Here is a 16,582-nt window from a genome sequence, read left to right on the forward strand (position 1 = left end):
AGGGCGATTTCACAAGAAAAATGTTCAATTTTCGGTCAGTATAAATGTCAGTAAATAAATTAAAAATATCGTGTAAAATCGCTTCAGAAGTGGCATTAAATGGAATACTAAAAACGTCAAAATTAGTATAAATTTCAAAATTTGTACAGCAAAACGGTTTATCATCGATTGTGACGTCACACCGTTCTATCGACATCGACACCTACATTACATATATTTTGTGCTAGTAATATTTTGTGGCTTGTAAATTTAATGATAAAAAAGGAATTGTAATGGCCAATTCCACAAATTATTATTATTGTTAGTTGAAAACAAAAAATAGATTCTTCTACAAACTAAGCAGCTGCATAAAATTGATGCAAAATATCCTAAGCACACAAGACTTTTATATTTAATAAACTGAAAACAAAACTTTGCAACGTTTGAGTAGGTTAGGCAACGATATGATAGAACTTACAACGTACGGTGTGACGTCACAGCTCTCGCGCGGGTTGCAGTTATTTTTATTCTGACCTAGAGAATCTTGCCAGTTGCCTATTTCGTTAAATAATTTAAATTGCCAATATCGTCGAGAAAATAGCTACAGGTTTTTATAAAGCAAACGTTCTATAATTAACGAAAATAAATATTTCAGTGACGAAATGCACCGCTGCCGGATATTGATTGTATCCAAATTGTCTGTCGAATGGTCCTTTAGCAGAAGTTTCCAGTTCGCCGTCGACAAGCGTCACGGTTGATTTAGATTCCTTAGGTATTGTTTTAGTTCTGGGTCAATTTTACCCTCAACTTTATATGCCAGTGAACACGACTCCAAAGTTTCCTGTTTATAGGGGAGGAAACATGGAGGCAATTCGATCCATTCCAGTCAGCAATAAAATTTCTGCTGAATCTCTAATAGTATCATGTCATTCTGGGCAATGCGGAATACATATATCTGAGAGTCTTAGGCAAACAACAACGCTGGATGGTTTTTTCGACTTTTTATCAGCTCGATTTTCGCATACATACAAGACGCGATCAACAATAGATGAATATATTGCAGTTATATTCAGGCTAGTTACCTATATAATGCAAAAATTAAGAACGAAGAACTTCTTTGAAAACTTCGAAATACTTAAAATAATATTGCTCAAAATCTCCAAATAGGTACGTGGAAATATCTCGAAAACTTCAGAATATTTCAAAATACCTGGAAATACTTTGAAATATACCAAAATATTTGGTGATATTGAATTATCTCCAATCGTCGAAATAATCTCGAAATGTAAAGAGAGGAACAAGTAACAATGAAAAATAACAAAAATATGGGTACCAGTTGCAGAATAAGATCTGTCTGATTACTCGATATAGTAAACTAAATCTGTACATTATTGTAAGTCCTACTCTGGAATGTACGATTACCTTACGGACGTTAGTTGTAAATTAACCCTTTGTTATAAATTTCCGAAAATTATTCCTAATTTTAGCCGACACTTTTTCATCAAAATGGCGTCTCATAAGCTGTACGAAAAATAACCAGGGGTGTAATTTATCATTATTCTGCCACCCGTTTTCTATTACTTGATTGTTCCTTTCTCATTAAAAGCCCTTGTTTAATTCTTATTGCCGTTTAAGGTGATTAATGTATTTTTTACCTATAAATCTCGCCGCAATAAGGGAACAAGTAAGGCCAAAAAATAACTCGCAAATCATTCACCGGACTTATTGTTAAGACAATTTCATTCTGGGCGGCCGTAATTTATTTCGCAAATCCCGTTCCGCAGCCGGGGGGGGGGCGGTAAAAAATAATTTTAAGCTCCGCGTACTCCCGAAATGAGCGATGAACGAGCCGCGTTATAAGGAGAATATGATTGTTGCTTCAACACTAAATTATCTTTATGTTTTGCTGAAAGTTTCCCGGTGAAATAAATCAAAATTTAGCGGGGCCGCGTGCAAGAAAGGGCCCTTTTAGAAGATAACGAATTCCGAAAGTGATTCATTTCCATATAATTAAAATGCCGCCAATACATGCAGCCCGTCATGCAGAAGAAAAATTGCATTGAGCGGGGCCTCGCATAATGAGATGTCTTTTACAACCCAGGCGTTCCCTGGGCAAGTGTGGAGGCTTGCGGGCGAACACGCAACCCAGTTTATTGCCGCAATTGGATTTTTCCACGCCGGGCGAGTCCCCGTCCCTGCTTGCAGGTCGTTTTTTCAATAACTTTAGCTGTAATTCTCTAATGAATTATTTTTATTAGTGCTACCACAAAAATGAGACCTATAAACCTCAAAACAATAAAAATAGAAAGTACACACAAATATAAAATTTAAAAAAATTGTGAAATTTCACACACATCGTACTCAGTGAAGTATTTATTTTTGTCCACCCGTTTTGAGTGAAATTTTAATGCATATAAGTATAATGGTAATTTTATGAATGAAACTATTAAGGTAATTTTTTATAAGAACAATTAAGAGCTAAGTCTAAAATATATAATTGAGTTAAAAATAGATAAGTTTTGCTATAGCAGTCACCATTGCCATGATTATAAAAAATACCAATGATTGCCTAAATTCTGTAAAAAAAAGATTATCCAGTTAATATTTTGAAGCAAAAACAAACAACGAGTATGATTAGGTACAACGTTATTTGAAAACATAATCGTACTGGGATGCCTTCTATTGCATCATTATTTCACTGAATCTGGATGGTAGTAATTCATGACAGCATCTCCTAGGAGGGTGATCTTCCTTATGGGCTAAAAAATGCAAAGCCTTCTTTGGACAAGCTCAACACTACTTATGTGTCAGTATAACTGTCACGTAAGGCCGACCAAATCAAAGCACCATTATCCAATATGGATTGGATAAGTATAATAGAGTAACTTCAATTTATTTATGTTTGTTACTGTAACGGGTTCTAGAACTGTTAGTCAAGTCATTTATTTATTCCTAAATCATTGAACTTTTCCAGCCTCTTCAGTGGGGTATAATCGAAACTAAGGATGCTGAATTTGTTAACCTTAAGGTTCAATTTGTTACTGACACCCAATTTACTATATGTACATTATTTTGTAATAATACATTCACTAGAGGAGATATTCGGAGATTTTAGATCATTGGCATATATTAACTTGCCACACTTTATTTCTTCGATTAAATCGTTCATAGAATTCGAATATAGTGGTGGTCTAAGATATGAACCCTGAGGCACACCTGAAAGAGTCATATGGTGCGTACAATTCAGTAACATTATACTTGTCGAGTCAGTAAAGAGAAATAATCTGTCGTTTTGAAATTCGTGATAATTGTACAAAAAATTATATTTACTATATCGAGCAGCAGTCTTTGCTGTTTGGGTAAAGATGAATTATCTTCAGTCCAAAATGACAGTACTGTTTTTCCTGGAGTAACGCCCCCACAACTCATAAATGATGTCTTTAAAAGCGTCATCAATCAGGGTTGATGAAGTACCATTTTTAGATCTCATTTGAATGTTTGATTCCTTTATTTCATCCTGAAGCAATACAAAAACCAATTTTACATCATTTCTAATTTCAACAATAAATTTTGTGTCCTGTTCACATCCTTCAGTGTATACATATGGACGGAAATATTACGGCAACTGTTTTTAAATATGTACATAATCCATCGCAGGTTCTAAATAATTTTTTCGACATATATTTTGCCAAATTCGCAATTAATTAATGCGCATGCATAATGGTTCACCTTCCATGTGAACAAATTTTAGAGGAAACAACAAAAATGCCTTTTGTAATGTTCGCCTCAAATTAAGCCAAGTACGCCACTGCTTTTATACAGGCATAATAAATGCCTTATTAAATATGTAAATGAACAAATGTAACATATGGATATGTATACACACACACACATACGTTTAACTAACCTGTATGTTGAATGTGGATTATATTTTCATGTAGTACTTTGAAAATGAATTTATCTCGTCTGAAATGAGGAAGCGTTATTAATGTTATTTATTCAAAACAACGAATTATTTTATGTTCAAATATAAACTTAAATTGTATTTATTGTATTACCAGTTAGGTTCGTGCAGAATAAGAAAGATGGCAAGGGATCATTAATTTTCATTGGCAGATAAAATCAATTTATACAAAATAAGATTATTAGCACATTCTATACACCTAGGTGTCTTGTTGTGGGGACAATGACGAACCTAATTATGAGGGAAAATTATATCAAACACTCATTTCTCACGAATATTAGATACGAAATATTTCCGACTTCGGTCCTGTAATTAAAATGCTTCTCAATGATTCATTACAACGTTGATGAGGACCCTCGACGACTGGGTGTAAATATTTCATATCCTCGTTACTAATTAGTATAAATTAATTACCTGTAAATTATACGGGTATTGCAAGTTACCAAACTTTAAAGCATTAAAATCCCGATGTAATATAATTAATTCCAGCAAATCGAGCTAAATTGTCTGATGATGGGTTAGGGTTATAAATGGATTAAAATATATACAGGGCGTTGCAAAGGAACAGACGATATGGGGTGTGCTGAGAAATGTACACTTCGAAAAAATGTACGTTCTTAAGAGTGTTAAAAGCGACATATGTGTGTATTAATGTTAACAGAAAATAATTATACAGGGTGACTCACAACTTATCCAAAAAAATTGGGAATAGATGAAACAATGGAGTCACATATAATAAATTTTTTTTTATAAAATCCTTATAATTTCCTAAAAAGAAATTATAAGGATTGTAGTATTTACAACCCTTACATTGCTGGGCTACTCTAGTCTCTAGCGTCATTCGCGTTGTGCGCTGTATGAAAAGCGCTGTCTCTCCACGTGGCCTCAGGCGATTCCGAATACTGAAATTTGATTTTAGTATTAACGGTGTTGCGATAGTGTTTACATTAGTTATTCAAGCGTCAAAAATGGTTTACATGTATAGAAACTCGGAGTTGATGGATATCGTTTTAATTTATGGTAAAGCAAGGCAACATTTGTGTTATGGTGAAGCAAGACAACATTTGTGTTAGTTCGTAGAAACTGGCTAAGTCTGCCCCAAATGTGTTTACACGTCGGCGGACAAAATTTTGTATAGTTGTTTTAATATCAGGTATGTTAAATTATTTTATCAATTAAAGCCATAAATTAATTTTATTAATTAATAATAATAATAATAAAAATAACCATTTTTGTATTTAATAAAATATGTGACAATGTGACAACACGAGGTACTAAGCTGTCTCAAGCAATACGCAATTCAGTTGGTATCTGGAATTGGACCGTGTCCGAGTGTTTTTTGCGTACCACCATTTCCTTGTCTTGTTTCTATTTCCTTCTACATATTTTTCAAATTCACAATTTGATTAAAAGTTACGTTCCTGCATTAAGAGATTCATAATTACTAAAATTCGACACAAAATTTAAGCACAACAATATATTCGTACTACAAAATCGATACATTTTATTTTATTTATTTAAAAACTGGAAAACAATTGTCTTGAAATTTACTAAATGTTTCACAATAATAGTTGTTTACATTTTTTCCTTAGGACAAGTCTGTTGCGTGCACACGTGGTATGCGTCAGCTGTATAGCGTTAGGTTAAGCGCTGTTGTCAGGTTGTGATGAAACTCCCCAATCTTAATACTCACTGTATTTTGAAAACTTACTTACGCCCCTGTAATATACAATTTTTTTGTTTATTTTTGATTACTCTATTTCATGCTGAAGTAATGGCAGTCAAATTTCTTATACCCTGTATAATAAAATAGGTACATATTTTAAAACAAAATGCTAGTTAAATAAGATAACTCTAATGAAAAATATATTATTATTTGTTACGATAATAATTTAAAATTTTTAAAATATGCTAAATTTCAATGTACTCAAAAAAGTGGAAACGTAAAGGTCAGCAGCACATATTGGCGTTGTAAAATTCCGCCGCACTGAGGGAGATGCGAGGGAGAAAATAACAGTTTATTCCAGATTAACATCACCACGCTCGATTCGGTTCCGTTTCCTGGTACGCGCCGCTGTTATATAAAAATAATTCCGTCGGAAAAGTCTCCTACTGTTTCAGGGATATCAAACGGAATGGGTGCTTTGGAATTCGGAAAGAGAAAAGAACAATTTAGTTCAGTTTAACGAGCGAATCGCTGATGTCTGCGCGTCTCCCCGAGAAATTGGTCGCTCTTAAGGGCCCCACCTCCAGCGGTTGCGGTAAATTGAAACCTGACGCCGGCCGGACAAAAAATACCCTAGGAGCGGTGTTTACACAAAAAAATTAAATCGCAAATCTTTTAAATAGGACATTCCTCGCCTGCGAGAGACATTATGATAACAGGGGATTTTTGGCGGAGAAATACTGCGCTAATATCTCAGCTTTGGGGCAACGATGCATCATATTCATAACGCTCTTCGCCGTATAACCACATTACAACTCCTGTAATGGGCGAATTCTATTGATATTGCCGCTGCTACTGGATAGTGCTCCGCAGCAGTTCCGGAATCATTTTCACGTTGTTTTAGTTTTTGCAGCATGGTGCCAAGACGGTTGTACATCCCTTAATCTATGAATTCTGCAAGCATCACTTTAAATTCTAGAACTATATTATTGCAGTTCGGATTTTAAAAAATCGTTTATCATTTTGGGACACGCTGTATATTGAAATTTTTAAATAATGCAAACAGGGGCTCCCCCTTCCGTACAAGCTTGTTTCCAAAAGAAATTAAATTTATTTAAACTAATTTCATACCTTTACAACAGAATGTACTCTTCTCAGGAGGACATGAATGTCCTCTGTTATATCTCAAGGATCTATCAACACGCAAACTGTTTAAAAATGTCTGCTAAAGGAAAAGCTTTTACAAATGAGATTAGAAATTTGCCCCGGAAATCTATTCTTAATTTTTAGTTGATAGGGATTAGTTGGGTACCGTCGAAGGCTTAAAAACGATAATATCCTGAATCCTTTTAAATATTTTAATCCGCTTTTATTTCAAATCTATTCGATAGTTCAACCTGGAGAGTTCTTTTTACAATTCACATGGTTCACAACACATCCTGTCGGTTTTTCCATAAAATAAACTCAAGCAAAATAATGTAAATAGGTAATATTTAGTTATTTTTTTTGCCACCATGTTGAAATAATAACATAACTACTAGGAGTTAAGCACTAGCGCCATTCAGTTATAATCATTCACACAATTGATTTATTTATGAATATAAATTATTTATTTACTAATAAAACGTATTTTAATTAAATCAATCGCTGAACAGTCATTATAATAATTGAACAATCCCATAATCCGCACCGAAATCGGCTGAATTCATATAGAACCGTACCCGTTGACATTTAATCCCTTATTTGTTGTACCGTTTGTATGATTCGGCAAACCCCCAATTTATGTTTTACCGGATTTGTGACTGCCGCAGAATTGATTGTTGTTTTTATCTGGAAAAAAAGCTGTTGTTTAGAATAGAAGTGCGCGATCTATACGGGAATATTTTCTGAAATGATATATTGCTTTAATTTGTAACAATTTATGCTGACCATTATCTGCTTTGTCCATTATGCAAAGTATATACGGCGAAGGCAATTATTATTCCATGAATTCCGAAAGCGATAGATGTCTCATAATGGTTACATGAACGAGATGATTACAGTCATTGTAATTCCCACCTGTCCTTTTTAACTTTTTTGTAAACGTCCATTGTACCACCCTGTATGATAACGGGCATGTTCTTTGTTTAAATTCTGTTACATCAACTTATATTAGCGAAATTTTGCATATTTCAAAAATTATCAAGGAAAGAAACAGAGAAGAAAACAAAGAAAAAGAAATAAAACTAATTTCTGATGCCATAAGGTACCGTCATCATTGCCATTGTCATAGTCACTATAATTTCCAATGTTTCAAGTATGACATTAATGTTATTTTTATTTTATCTCTTGATGAGCGCACTTTTGCTCACGAATTGTACTTGTGGCATTGTCGATGACTTGCAAGTTTGTAGGTATGCCAAGCTCAACTTAAGTGGGCTTTATCTTTTTCAGTCCATCAGTTGGCTAAATCAAATGGTAGTTGATAAACGTACAGTTAGAATACAAACAAATAGAAATAACGAGCTCCCATTGCTGGAAATTTTACGTATGGTAAACTAATCTGCCTTTAAAACATTGCAGTATGTTATATACATTGTAGAAAAGTAAAATTAATTAACGCATAAGAGAGAGCAAACTTCTGCGTGCAAAAACCCTGCTAAAAGCACGCCTGGCCAATAAACAAAATGGCACACCATAAAATAGAAAGATCCGTAAAAATATTAATTACGTTCGTGAGGTCGCCCGTTGAATTCGGGCACGAAAATCCATTATCTCCCAACGCGAATATTAATTTCCTGGTTTGGAAATTTGAATGTAACGTTTTTAAAAAGGAATCTCATCACCGTTCTCTTTGAAATAGTCTTTTTCTAAAACGTTCAGCGAGGAGTGATTTATTTACTTGTTTACCGTGGGCGGTGACATAGAAATTAAGATTTCTGGAAAGTGTAATGAAAACATAGTTACCGAATGTCTAGGCGTAAAGAATGACACTCTATTGTTGTGCTAAATTGGAATTTATAATTATTTTCGTGGTAAAATAAATCTAAATAGCATCGCGTTCATAGGCATCGAGGTTTTAATAATTAAATAAAAGGCATATCTGCGATATCAAAAGGCTCTTAATCTTTACCCAGTTTACGGTTCAGATCGTCCGAATCCGTCGACTACTAGTGAGGGCATCTGAAGAGATTGCGGTAGGACCCATCGCCGACTGGATCCTTCAAAATGAGAAAGATATCGAAGGTTTCTCCTAGTTCGGTTTAGCGGTTTTTAGGGTAATAGCATCGTGGTCAGTCCTTCAGACGTCCGTTCCATCGATTTATTGATTATGTGCAGCGGAACACAGAGCTTTGTACACAAGAGAAAGATATATTTGAATAAAAAAAAAACTCGATGAAAATAGTTTCTTTAGGATATGCTTGCAATGAAAATCAAGAGTTAGATCTACTATTATAGGCTATTGATTATATCCAAAAAACAGGGTTAAAGGAACTATGACGTTCAAGTAATTTTATTACATGAATCGTTCAATCGGTCATTTTAGATGAAAAAACCGCAGAGTGCTATTAAATTAGAGGGTGGAAATTGGAGATAGGGGTGAAAATGCACCCCTTTCAGTTTTTTAATTGTAGCTCGAAAACTAAGCAAAATTTCGCTATAGTTCATAGGAAAAATTATTTAGAGAATTTAATTTCCCCTCGAAATACGTTATTTAAAAAATTTAAAAGGAAAATTTTATGCAAAAAAATCGTTAATAAACGATTTGAAAAAAAGCAAAAAATTCGATTTTCTGATTTTGTTTTACTTTTTTGCCTCTAGTTTTTTTTGAGTAAAGATAGGTATGGGCATTGCTTAATAGGAAAAAATGTAGATAAAATTTCCTTCAAAACGAGAGGTTGTAAAGTATTTTTGGATGAAAATTGACTGATATATGGCCGCTCAAACTTAACCAATTTTTCGATTTTCGTCGCGTTTATCCCTATACGTTTTAATTCTCATTTTTGCAAAAAAGGAAGGAAATAAGACGTTCAAGGATTTTCATTACATGACTTATTGTTCGAATGGTTATTAAAAATGAAAAAAACGCGGGGTGCAATTAAATTAGAGGGTTGAAATTGAAGATAGGGGTGAAAAAGCACTTTTGCAGTTTTTTAAATATAGCACGAAAACGAAGCAAAATTTCGATATATTTCATAGAAAAATTTTTGTAGAGAATTGAATTTCTCTTCGAAATGGCTTATTTAAAAAATTAAAAGGAAAATTTTATGCAAAAAATCGTTAATAAAAAATTTTAAACAAAGCAAAAAATAAGATTTTTTTGATTTTTCTTACTTTTTTAATAAAATAATTTAGTAAAAACTTGAGAATTTAAGTACAATAAAGTTTATTAATAATGTATATACAGTGTGTCCACGGATGGAGTTGACAAGATGAGAAACTCTTTTGTTTTTGACTGTATCGAAAAATGTCACTCTTTATAAAAAGTTCTGTCCCTCGAGAAAATGAGACTGTAATACAAACATCTTAGATTAGATATGCAGAGTGCTCATAAATTAAAAAAATACTTAAGGAAAATTTAATTTTTTTTCTATTTTAAACTTAAAATGCAGCATTTTCGCATTTTCATAAACTTACCAAAACCTCTAGCTTTTATTAGTAACCGTACCGAAGTCCGTTCACATCCGCAGCACGAAATTTAATTTAGAAGACAGAATAGGTCATAACCTAGCCCATTACTTCGATAACAAACAAACTGCGAAGCTCTCCCTGACGCCCATCCACTGTAAATGAACTTTTAACCTACTTTGGATGTACGACGGTGCCCACTTAATCCACTCCCGATTAAGCTAATGATTAGGGAAGGCTTAGGACAAAGCTACATAATAGCCAAGGACGTGTACAGCGCTGCACATATTTAAACAAGCTAAAGTTATGTCGAAACGTGAAATATCTTCATGGGAGAAATGATCGGGCGAAACGGGTTCTGCTTTCATTGTTTCACGCGCTACAAAGCGACTGGATAATAGGTGAGGCGGATTCTGCATCAAGATCTATATTTTCCTTGAATTTTCCTTGCAATATCAACTTTTTGCAACTGTTGAATTACCAAATAATCATTATCTTTAGTTTTGAGATCATCATCAATAAATAGATATTCACATTCTCTTACAAAACAAGTCATTTATGAATAATAAAAACAACAATGGCTCGAGATTTGATCCCTGGGGAACACTAGGGGAATACAATGGTCATCGGACTGATGATCATTGTAAGCAATGGATTTTCAGGAAGTTTATTGGCAGTTTGCTGTTTCCAAAAAAAATTACTATCCTGAGATCTGATTGGACGCCCCTTCATTTAAATACATACGCTTGTAAGTTAAAAACAAACGATTACATGTTGGTATGCGCCTACTACTCCGAATATTCTAGTTTTGCCTCTTAGCAGTCCTATCAAATATATTTGAATAAAAAAGCTGTCGTATCTAACTCAGATCATCTAACTCAGACATCTGCAATTGTCGCCTAAGAAGAGGCACGTCTACAATGTTCTTATATTAGAACACGACACAATCAATTTTCCCTGAAGACTTTCTTACAAAAGAAGTCGTGATGTATCACCTTCGGGTTGTAGGGGCCAAACTACTGACAGAAATTGGATATAGATTGAATATCGACTTTCCCCTGGCGGTTTCCGCGCTATGTGCCCCGTAACTGTCGCGGAATTTACAGGGAAATAAGCAAATTAAAAGTTTTGAAACACACAGTTTAGTTGTGCTACACTATATTTCTTTTTCAGATGCATAATTCCACGGAGAACGTGGTGGTTCTGTCCTCGGTGCAACTTTCCTCGACGGGGATGTACAGGTGCGAGGTTTCCGGGGAGGCCCCTTTCTTTGAAACTGTCACTGATCATCAACACATGATGGTTGTTGGTAAGTTCTTTGTTTTTAATATAAAAGTTACAGACCGCATACGGTTATGTTTTAATCGCAATTTCTGTTTATCCGTCCCAAAGTGGTTATTAGTTACATTAAAAATCCTATATGAGTAAATAAATCATGAAAGCGTCTTATGAAAAAGAAATGGTCCAAAAACTGATCCTTGAGGAATGCGTAAAAGGCAATTGACAATTCCAATTATTCGGATCACAATGAAAGAAAAATCGCAGCGGTTTGAACTCTTGGGAGTGTCTTTGGGATATTTTGAGATTAAAAAAACCAAAATCAAATAAAAATTTTGAATTTTTTCTCTCCGTCAATTTGGGTGTTAATGAACTTATGTCAAAAATTTAAAGGGGTGAAGAAAGTGAACTGAGTTAACTGATGTCACAAACTTGCATCGGAAGTTTAAGGTCCTAGAGAAAAGGCACAGCATATTTTTAAATTGAAATTTTGATTGTATGTTTCACTTTATTTCTTGCAGTTTTTTTGAATTAGTACTATTGTCTCAAGAATGATTATGTAAATTTGTTTTATTTTCGTAAATTTATTCGAACAAAATGTTAGTCTTTAAGATATGCGTTATTAGATTTATATAGTATTACAAATAAAAAAGTTATTGAGATTTAAATAAGTGTTCCTCTAATTATTTTGAGCAGTGTATATGATTTTAAGTTTCTAAGGATTGGTATCCCAATTTCGGTTTTCTTTATTTCGAAGGGTATTTGTTCCAAATCGAACACATTGCCGGGACTCTTTGAAACGTAACTACAGAGATATACGTAGCACCGTAGCAACCGAATAAGACAGGATCCTATACTTCGTCCTGAACTAATTTAGTCTTTTAAAATTGCTTTCGATTTTATGCCCCTCTCGATCCATCGGTGCAGTTTACATATCTAAGCCTCGCGCAAATTGAAAGTGCAAATGAAGCGGAATAAAATCCATAAAACAAATTAATCGACTAAATTGTCTCTTGGATCGGTGAGGGTGGATTAAAACGGCCGTAAAAAATACATTACAAACGGCGCCCGGGCGAATTCAAGAAAAAATAGATACAAACAAAAAAGTAATTACTTTTTTAATTAGATCGCCACACTGCTGAAATAACTTTTCTCGCGGATTATAATTTCCTTAATGAAATGTAGTGCGCCCGGTTGCGAGTTAACACGGTGCTCCGCGCCGTGAGGAATTTCCTTAGTTTCTACAGTCAACACCCATTAAAATATTGTTGCAGGTACCTGCCTCTACTTTTTAATTAATTTACTCCTTCCGAAAATAAAATTAAATTACTGTAAGCCAATGGAGGCCGCAAAAGTGCCGAAATTAATTTAATTAATTTTCGGTTTCAACTTTCTAAACACACAGAGGGAAGCTCAGTCGGTTATAATGCCTTCTCTATATCAAAGCGTTTTTCATAACATAACATAACGAAATAAGTTGAAGAAAATAATGTGAAGGAATTCTAAAAAATTTTTATATTTGAGATGTTTGTGAATCATCAAATTGCACTGATTCCGCAAAATAGCTCTAGATACGTTCATTTTATGAAAAAATCCATTCCCGTATATTAAAACTGAGTTTCAGTTAAAAATAAAATATTACATGAAAAAAGAAAATCTAAAATTTGGACAGATTATGTCTTAAAAAAGCAGAGTACTAAGGAACTACAACAATGATGGGTTTTTATTGCATGAATCGTTCAAATGGTTATTCAGAAAGAAAAACCGTGGAGTGCTATTAAATTAGAGGGTGGAAATTGGAGATAGGGGTGAAAATGCAATCCTTGCGGATTTTTGAGTATATCTCGAAAACGAAGCAAAATTTGAGGATGTTGTATAGGAAAAATTTTGTAGATAATGAGATTTTCTATCGAAATAGTTTATTTGAAAAATTGAAAAAATATTTACTGCAAAATATATTAAAAACAATTTAACAAAAAAAACTCAAAAAATTCAAATGTTTGTTTTTGTTTACTTTTATGCAAATAACTTTTTTCGGAGCAGAGATAGGTATAGGCAGTGCTTCATAGAAAAAAAAAGTGTATAAAATTTCCTTCAAAACGAGAGGTTGTAGATTACTTTTGGATGAAAATTGACTGATTTATGGCCGCTCAAACTTAGTCAATTTTTCAATTTTTGTCGCGTTTACCCTTATACGTTTTAATTCTCATTTTTTTTTTGCAAAAAAGAAAGGATTCGTTCAAGGATTTTCATAACATGACTTGTTCGAAGGTCATTAAAAATGAAAAAACCGCGGGTGCTATTAAATTAGAGGGTTGAAATTGAAGATAGGGGTGAAAATGCACTTTTGCAGTTTTTAAAATATAGCACGAATACGAAGCAAAATTTCGGTATAGTTCATATGAAAAATTTTGTAGAGAATTGAATTTCCCATCGAAATGGCATATTTAAAAAATTTAAAAGAAAAATTTTAAGCAAAAAATCGTTAATAAACAATTTTAAAGAAGGCAAAAAATAAGATTTTTTGATTTTTTTTTTACTTTTACAATAATTTAGTAAAAACTTTATTTATTATTTTACACAACATTTTTATCAAACAAATCTGTTTATAACCTCAAATAATGTCCTAATACAAGTTTGAGCGACCATATATCAGTCAATTTTCATCCAAAAATACTCTACAACCTCTTGTTTTGAAGGAAATTTTATCTACTTTTTTTTTGTGAAGCAATGCCTATACCTATCTTTACTCAAAAAAAAAACTAGAGACAAAAAGGTAAAAAAAATCAGAAAATCGAATTTTTTGCTTTTTTTCAAATTGTTTATTCGATTATTTTGCACAAAATTTTACTTTTAAATTTTTTAAATAAGCTATTTTCAATTCTCTAAATAATTTTTCCTATGAACTATAGCGAAATTTTGCATCGTTTTCGAGCTATAATTTAAAAACTGAAAGGGTTGCATTTTCACCCCTATCTCCAATTTCCACCCTCTAATTTAATAGCACTTCGCGGTGTTTTCATTCTAAATAACCATTTGAATGATTCATGCAATAAAAACCCATCAACGTTGTAGTTCCATAACATATGACATAATCAACAGCCTAATGTTGTAGTGTCACATCTTATTGATTTAGATTTTCATTAAAAATTTGATGCGTTTTTTAGTATCGTCCGCCTTTGTATTGTTTTCTTACTTTTTTATTTCCCCTAGGCTTTTTCAAGCTTTATTTGAAAGCGATCTTTGCGTTATCCACCGCTTGTTCATTTCAAGTCTGCCTTTCGAGAAAATTACCCGATCCCCAACGCCGTGCCCAAAAATTACAATGTAAAATCCTGTGACGCCTTTGAACAATCGGGTGGAAACTTAAAATTCCGTGGAGTTACCCCTTTTATGTTTCAACTCCACAATGGCGAGATCGCCTTCCGAGGCAAATCAACAATTTCAATAACGAAATCGAAAATTCATTTATTGTTAAAACGCCGATCGGTGCGCGGGCTCAACGGCTACTCCTCAGGGACGTTTCTCAATCCGGAAATGTTAGCTTATTTTCGAAGCCTTTGTGCATGGCTCCCACGGGCCACGGGCCTGAGATCTAACGCTTTCGGTATTTAATATCTAAAAGTCCCTCGCTCCAGATAGTATCCAACTGGCAACGTCTCCTACTGCGTTGTATTTCATTAGAACCAAATAAATTTCTATTCCAGTGTAATAATACGCCTCACACGCTCCTTGACTTCTGAGTCAACTCTAGTAATTACACTGTAAAAAAATAATAATTGAAAGCATAAAAAAAATATGTAATAATAATTAAAACTAAAGGAATTGTTCAAAATGGGCACCATTTTCCCTGATCAAAAATTTATTCTTCGCCGAAAATTGTTTACTCTGTCTAACAAATGATGATCGTTTCTTATAAGGTTACATTTATTTGTAATACGATTCCACAAATTTTCTCGGGATTCAACTGGCGAAGAATAAACAAAATCCTTCAATGTTCCCCAAAGGAAATAATCACATTTGTTGAGGTCTGGTGATCTTGGTGGCCAATTTTGAAGACAACTATTTCCTCGACCTATCTATTTATTTGGAAACTTAGGGTTCAAAAAATCTCTAACAGTAGCACTAAAATGAGGTGGTGCTCTATCATGCATAAACTAAAGCTCCAGTCTAAGTTGCAACGGTAAATCTTCCATTAGATCAGGGAGGGTATTTTGTAGAAGTTCCAAATAACCTTCGCCATTTAGTCGATTTGGCAAAATAACTGGTCCAATCAAATAACGATCAATAAGACTCGCGTTGAAAATGTCGAGGAGTTATTGCATAAGGGATATTCATGAATGTTATGAACATTCGTAATTCCTCGACGAGTAAAACAAGCCTCATCAGTAAAAAGAATTTTCTTGTGAAAATTAATATTCTGATGCAAACCAAACTCACAAAACGTCACTCGTCGATCCAACTCTTGAGAAAACAATTCTTGCACTTTTTGGACACGATATGGATGCAGTAGATTACGTTTAAGAATTCGGTTTACAGAAGTTCTTGATAACCCAGTCTGTCGAGATAAACGTCTAGTACTTACTTGCGGTTCATCTTCAACTGTTTGCAAAATAATTACTTCATTTTGTACCCCTATTACATTAGGACGTTTTCGAATGTTACTGAAAAACTTTCCTGTCTCTCGAGCTCGTCTTTCGACATTAGAAAATGTTTCTCTATGAGGAACCACACGATTAGGAAATTTCCTACGATATTCTTTCTTCGCTAAATGTAAATTTTCCAGCCATTTTCAACAAAAATCAGAGGCAATTGTTGAAATAAAATAATTTTAGTATTGATAACTTTGAAAGATACATTCATTGCCTACTACTGACTTTTTGATTATTTTCTAATGGATACTAACTTGTGTATCAGTTAAAACGGTTTTTCTTGAAAACCATAAAGTTTTTTTAAATTTAACAAGAGTAAAAAAAATTTAAATTAAATTCTGCTGTGAATTAATATTACTGTGTCGGTTCTTATGTGGGACGCCCTGTATATTAAGTTTCGATTAATATTGGTTAATGTTAGAAATGGTATCACCG

General features: G+C 33.5%; 1 protein-coding gene across 1 annotated transcript in view; it reads left to right on the forward strand.

Moving 5' to 3' along the window:
* The window catches only part of LOC108912020, a 239,027-nt gene that overhangs the window by 189,332 nt on the left and 33,113 nt on the right, over positions 1–16,582 (forward strand). Inside the window, exon 3 of the mRNA XM_018717157.2 lies at positions 11,391–11,526. Within this exon, the coding sequence (XP_018572673.1) occupies positions 11,391–11,526 (136 nt within the window). The remainder of the gene's footprint in view (positions 1–11,390; positions 11,527–16,582) is intronic.

The sequence above is a fragment of the Anoplophora glabripennis genome, unplaced genomic scaffold, assembly GCF_000390285.2.
Source record: "Anoplophora glabripennis isolate ALB-LARVAE unplaced genomic scaffold, Agla_2.0 scaffold88, whole genome shotgun sequence".
NCBI classification, from domain to species: Eukaryota; Metazoa; Arthropoda; class Insecta; order Coleoptera; family Cerambycidae; genus Anoplophora; species Anoplophora glabripennis.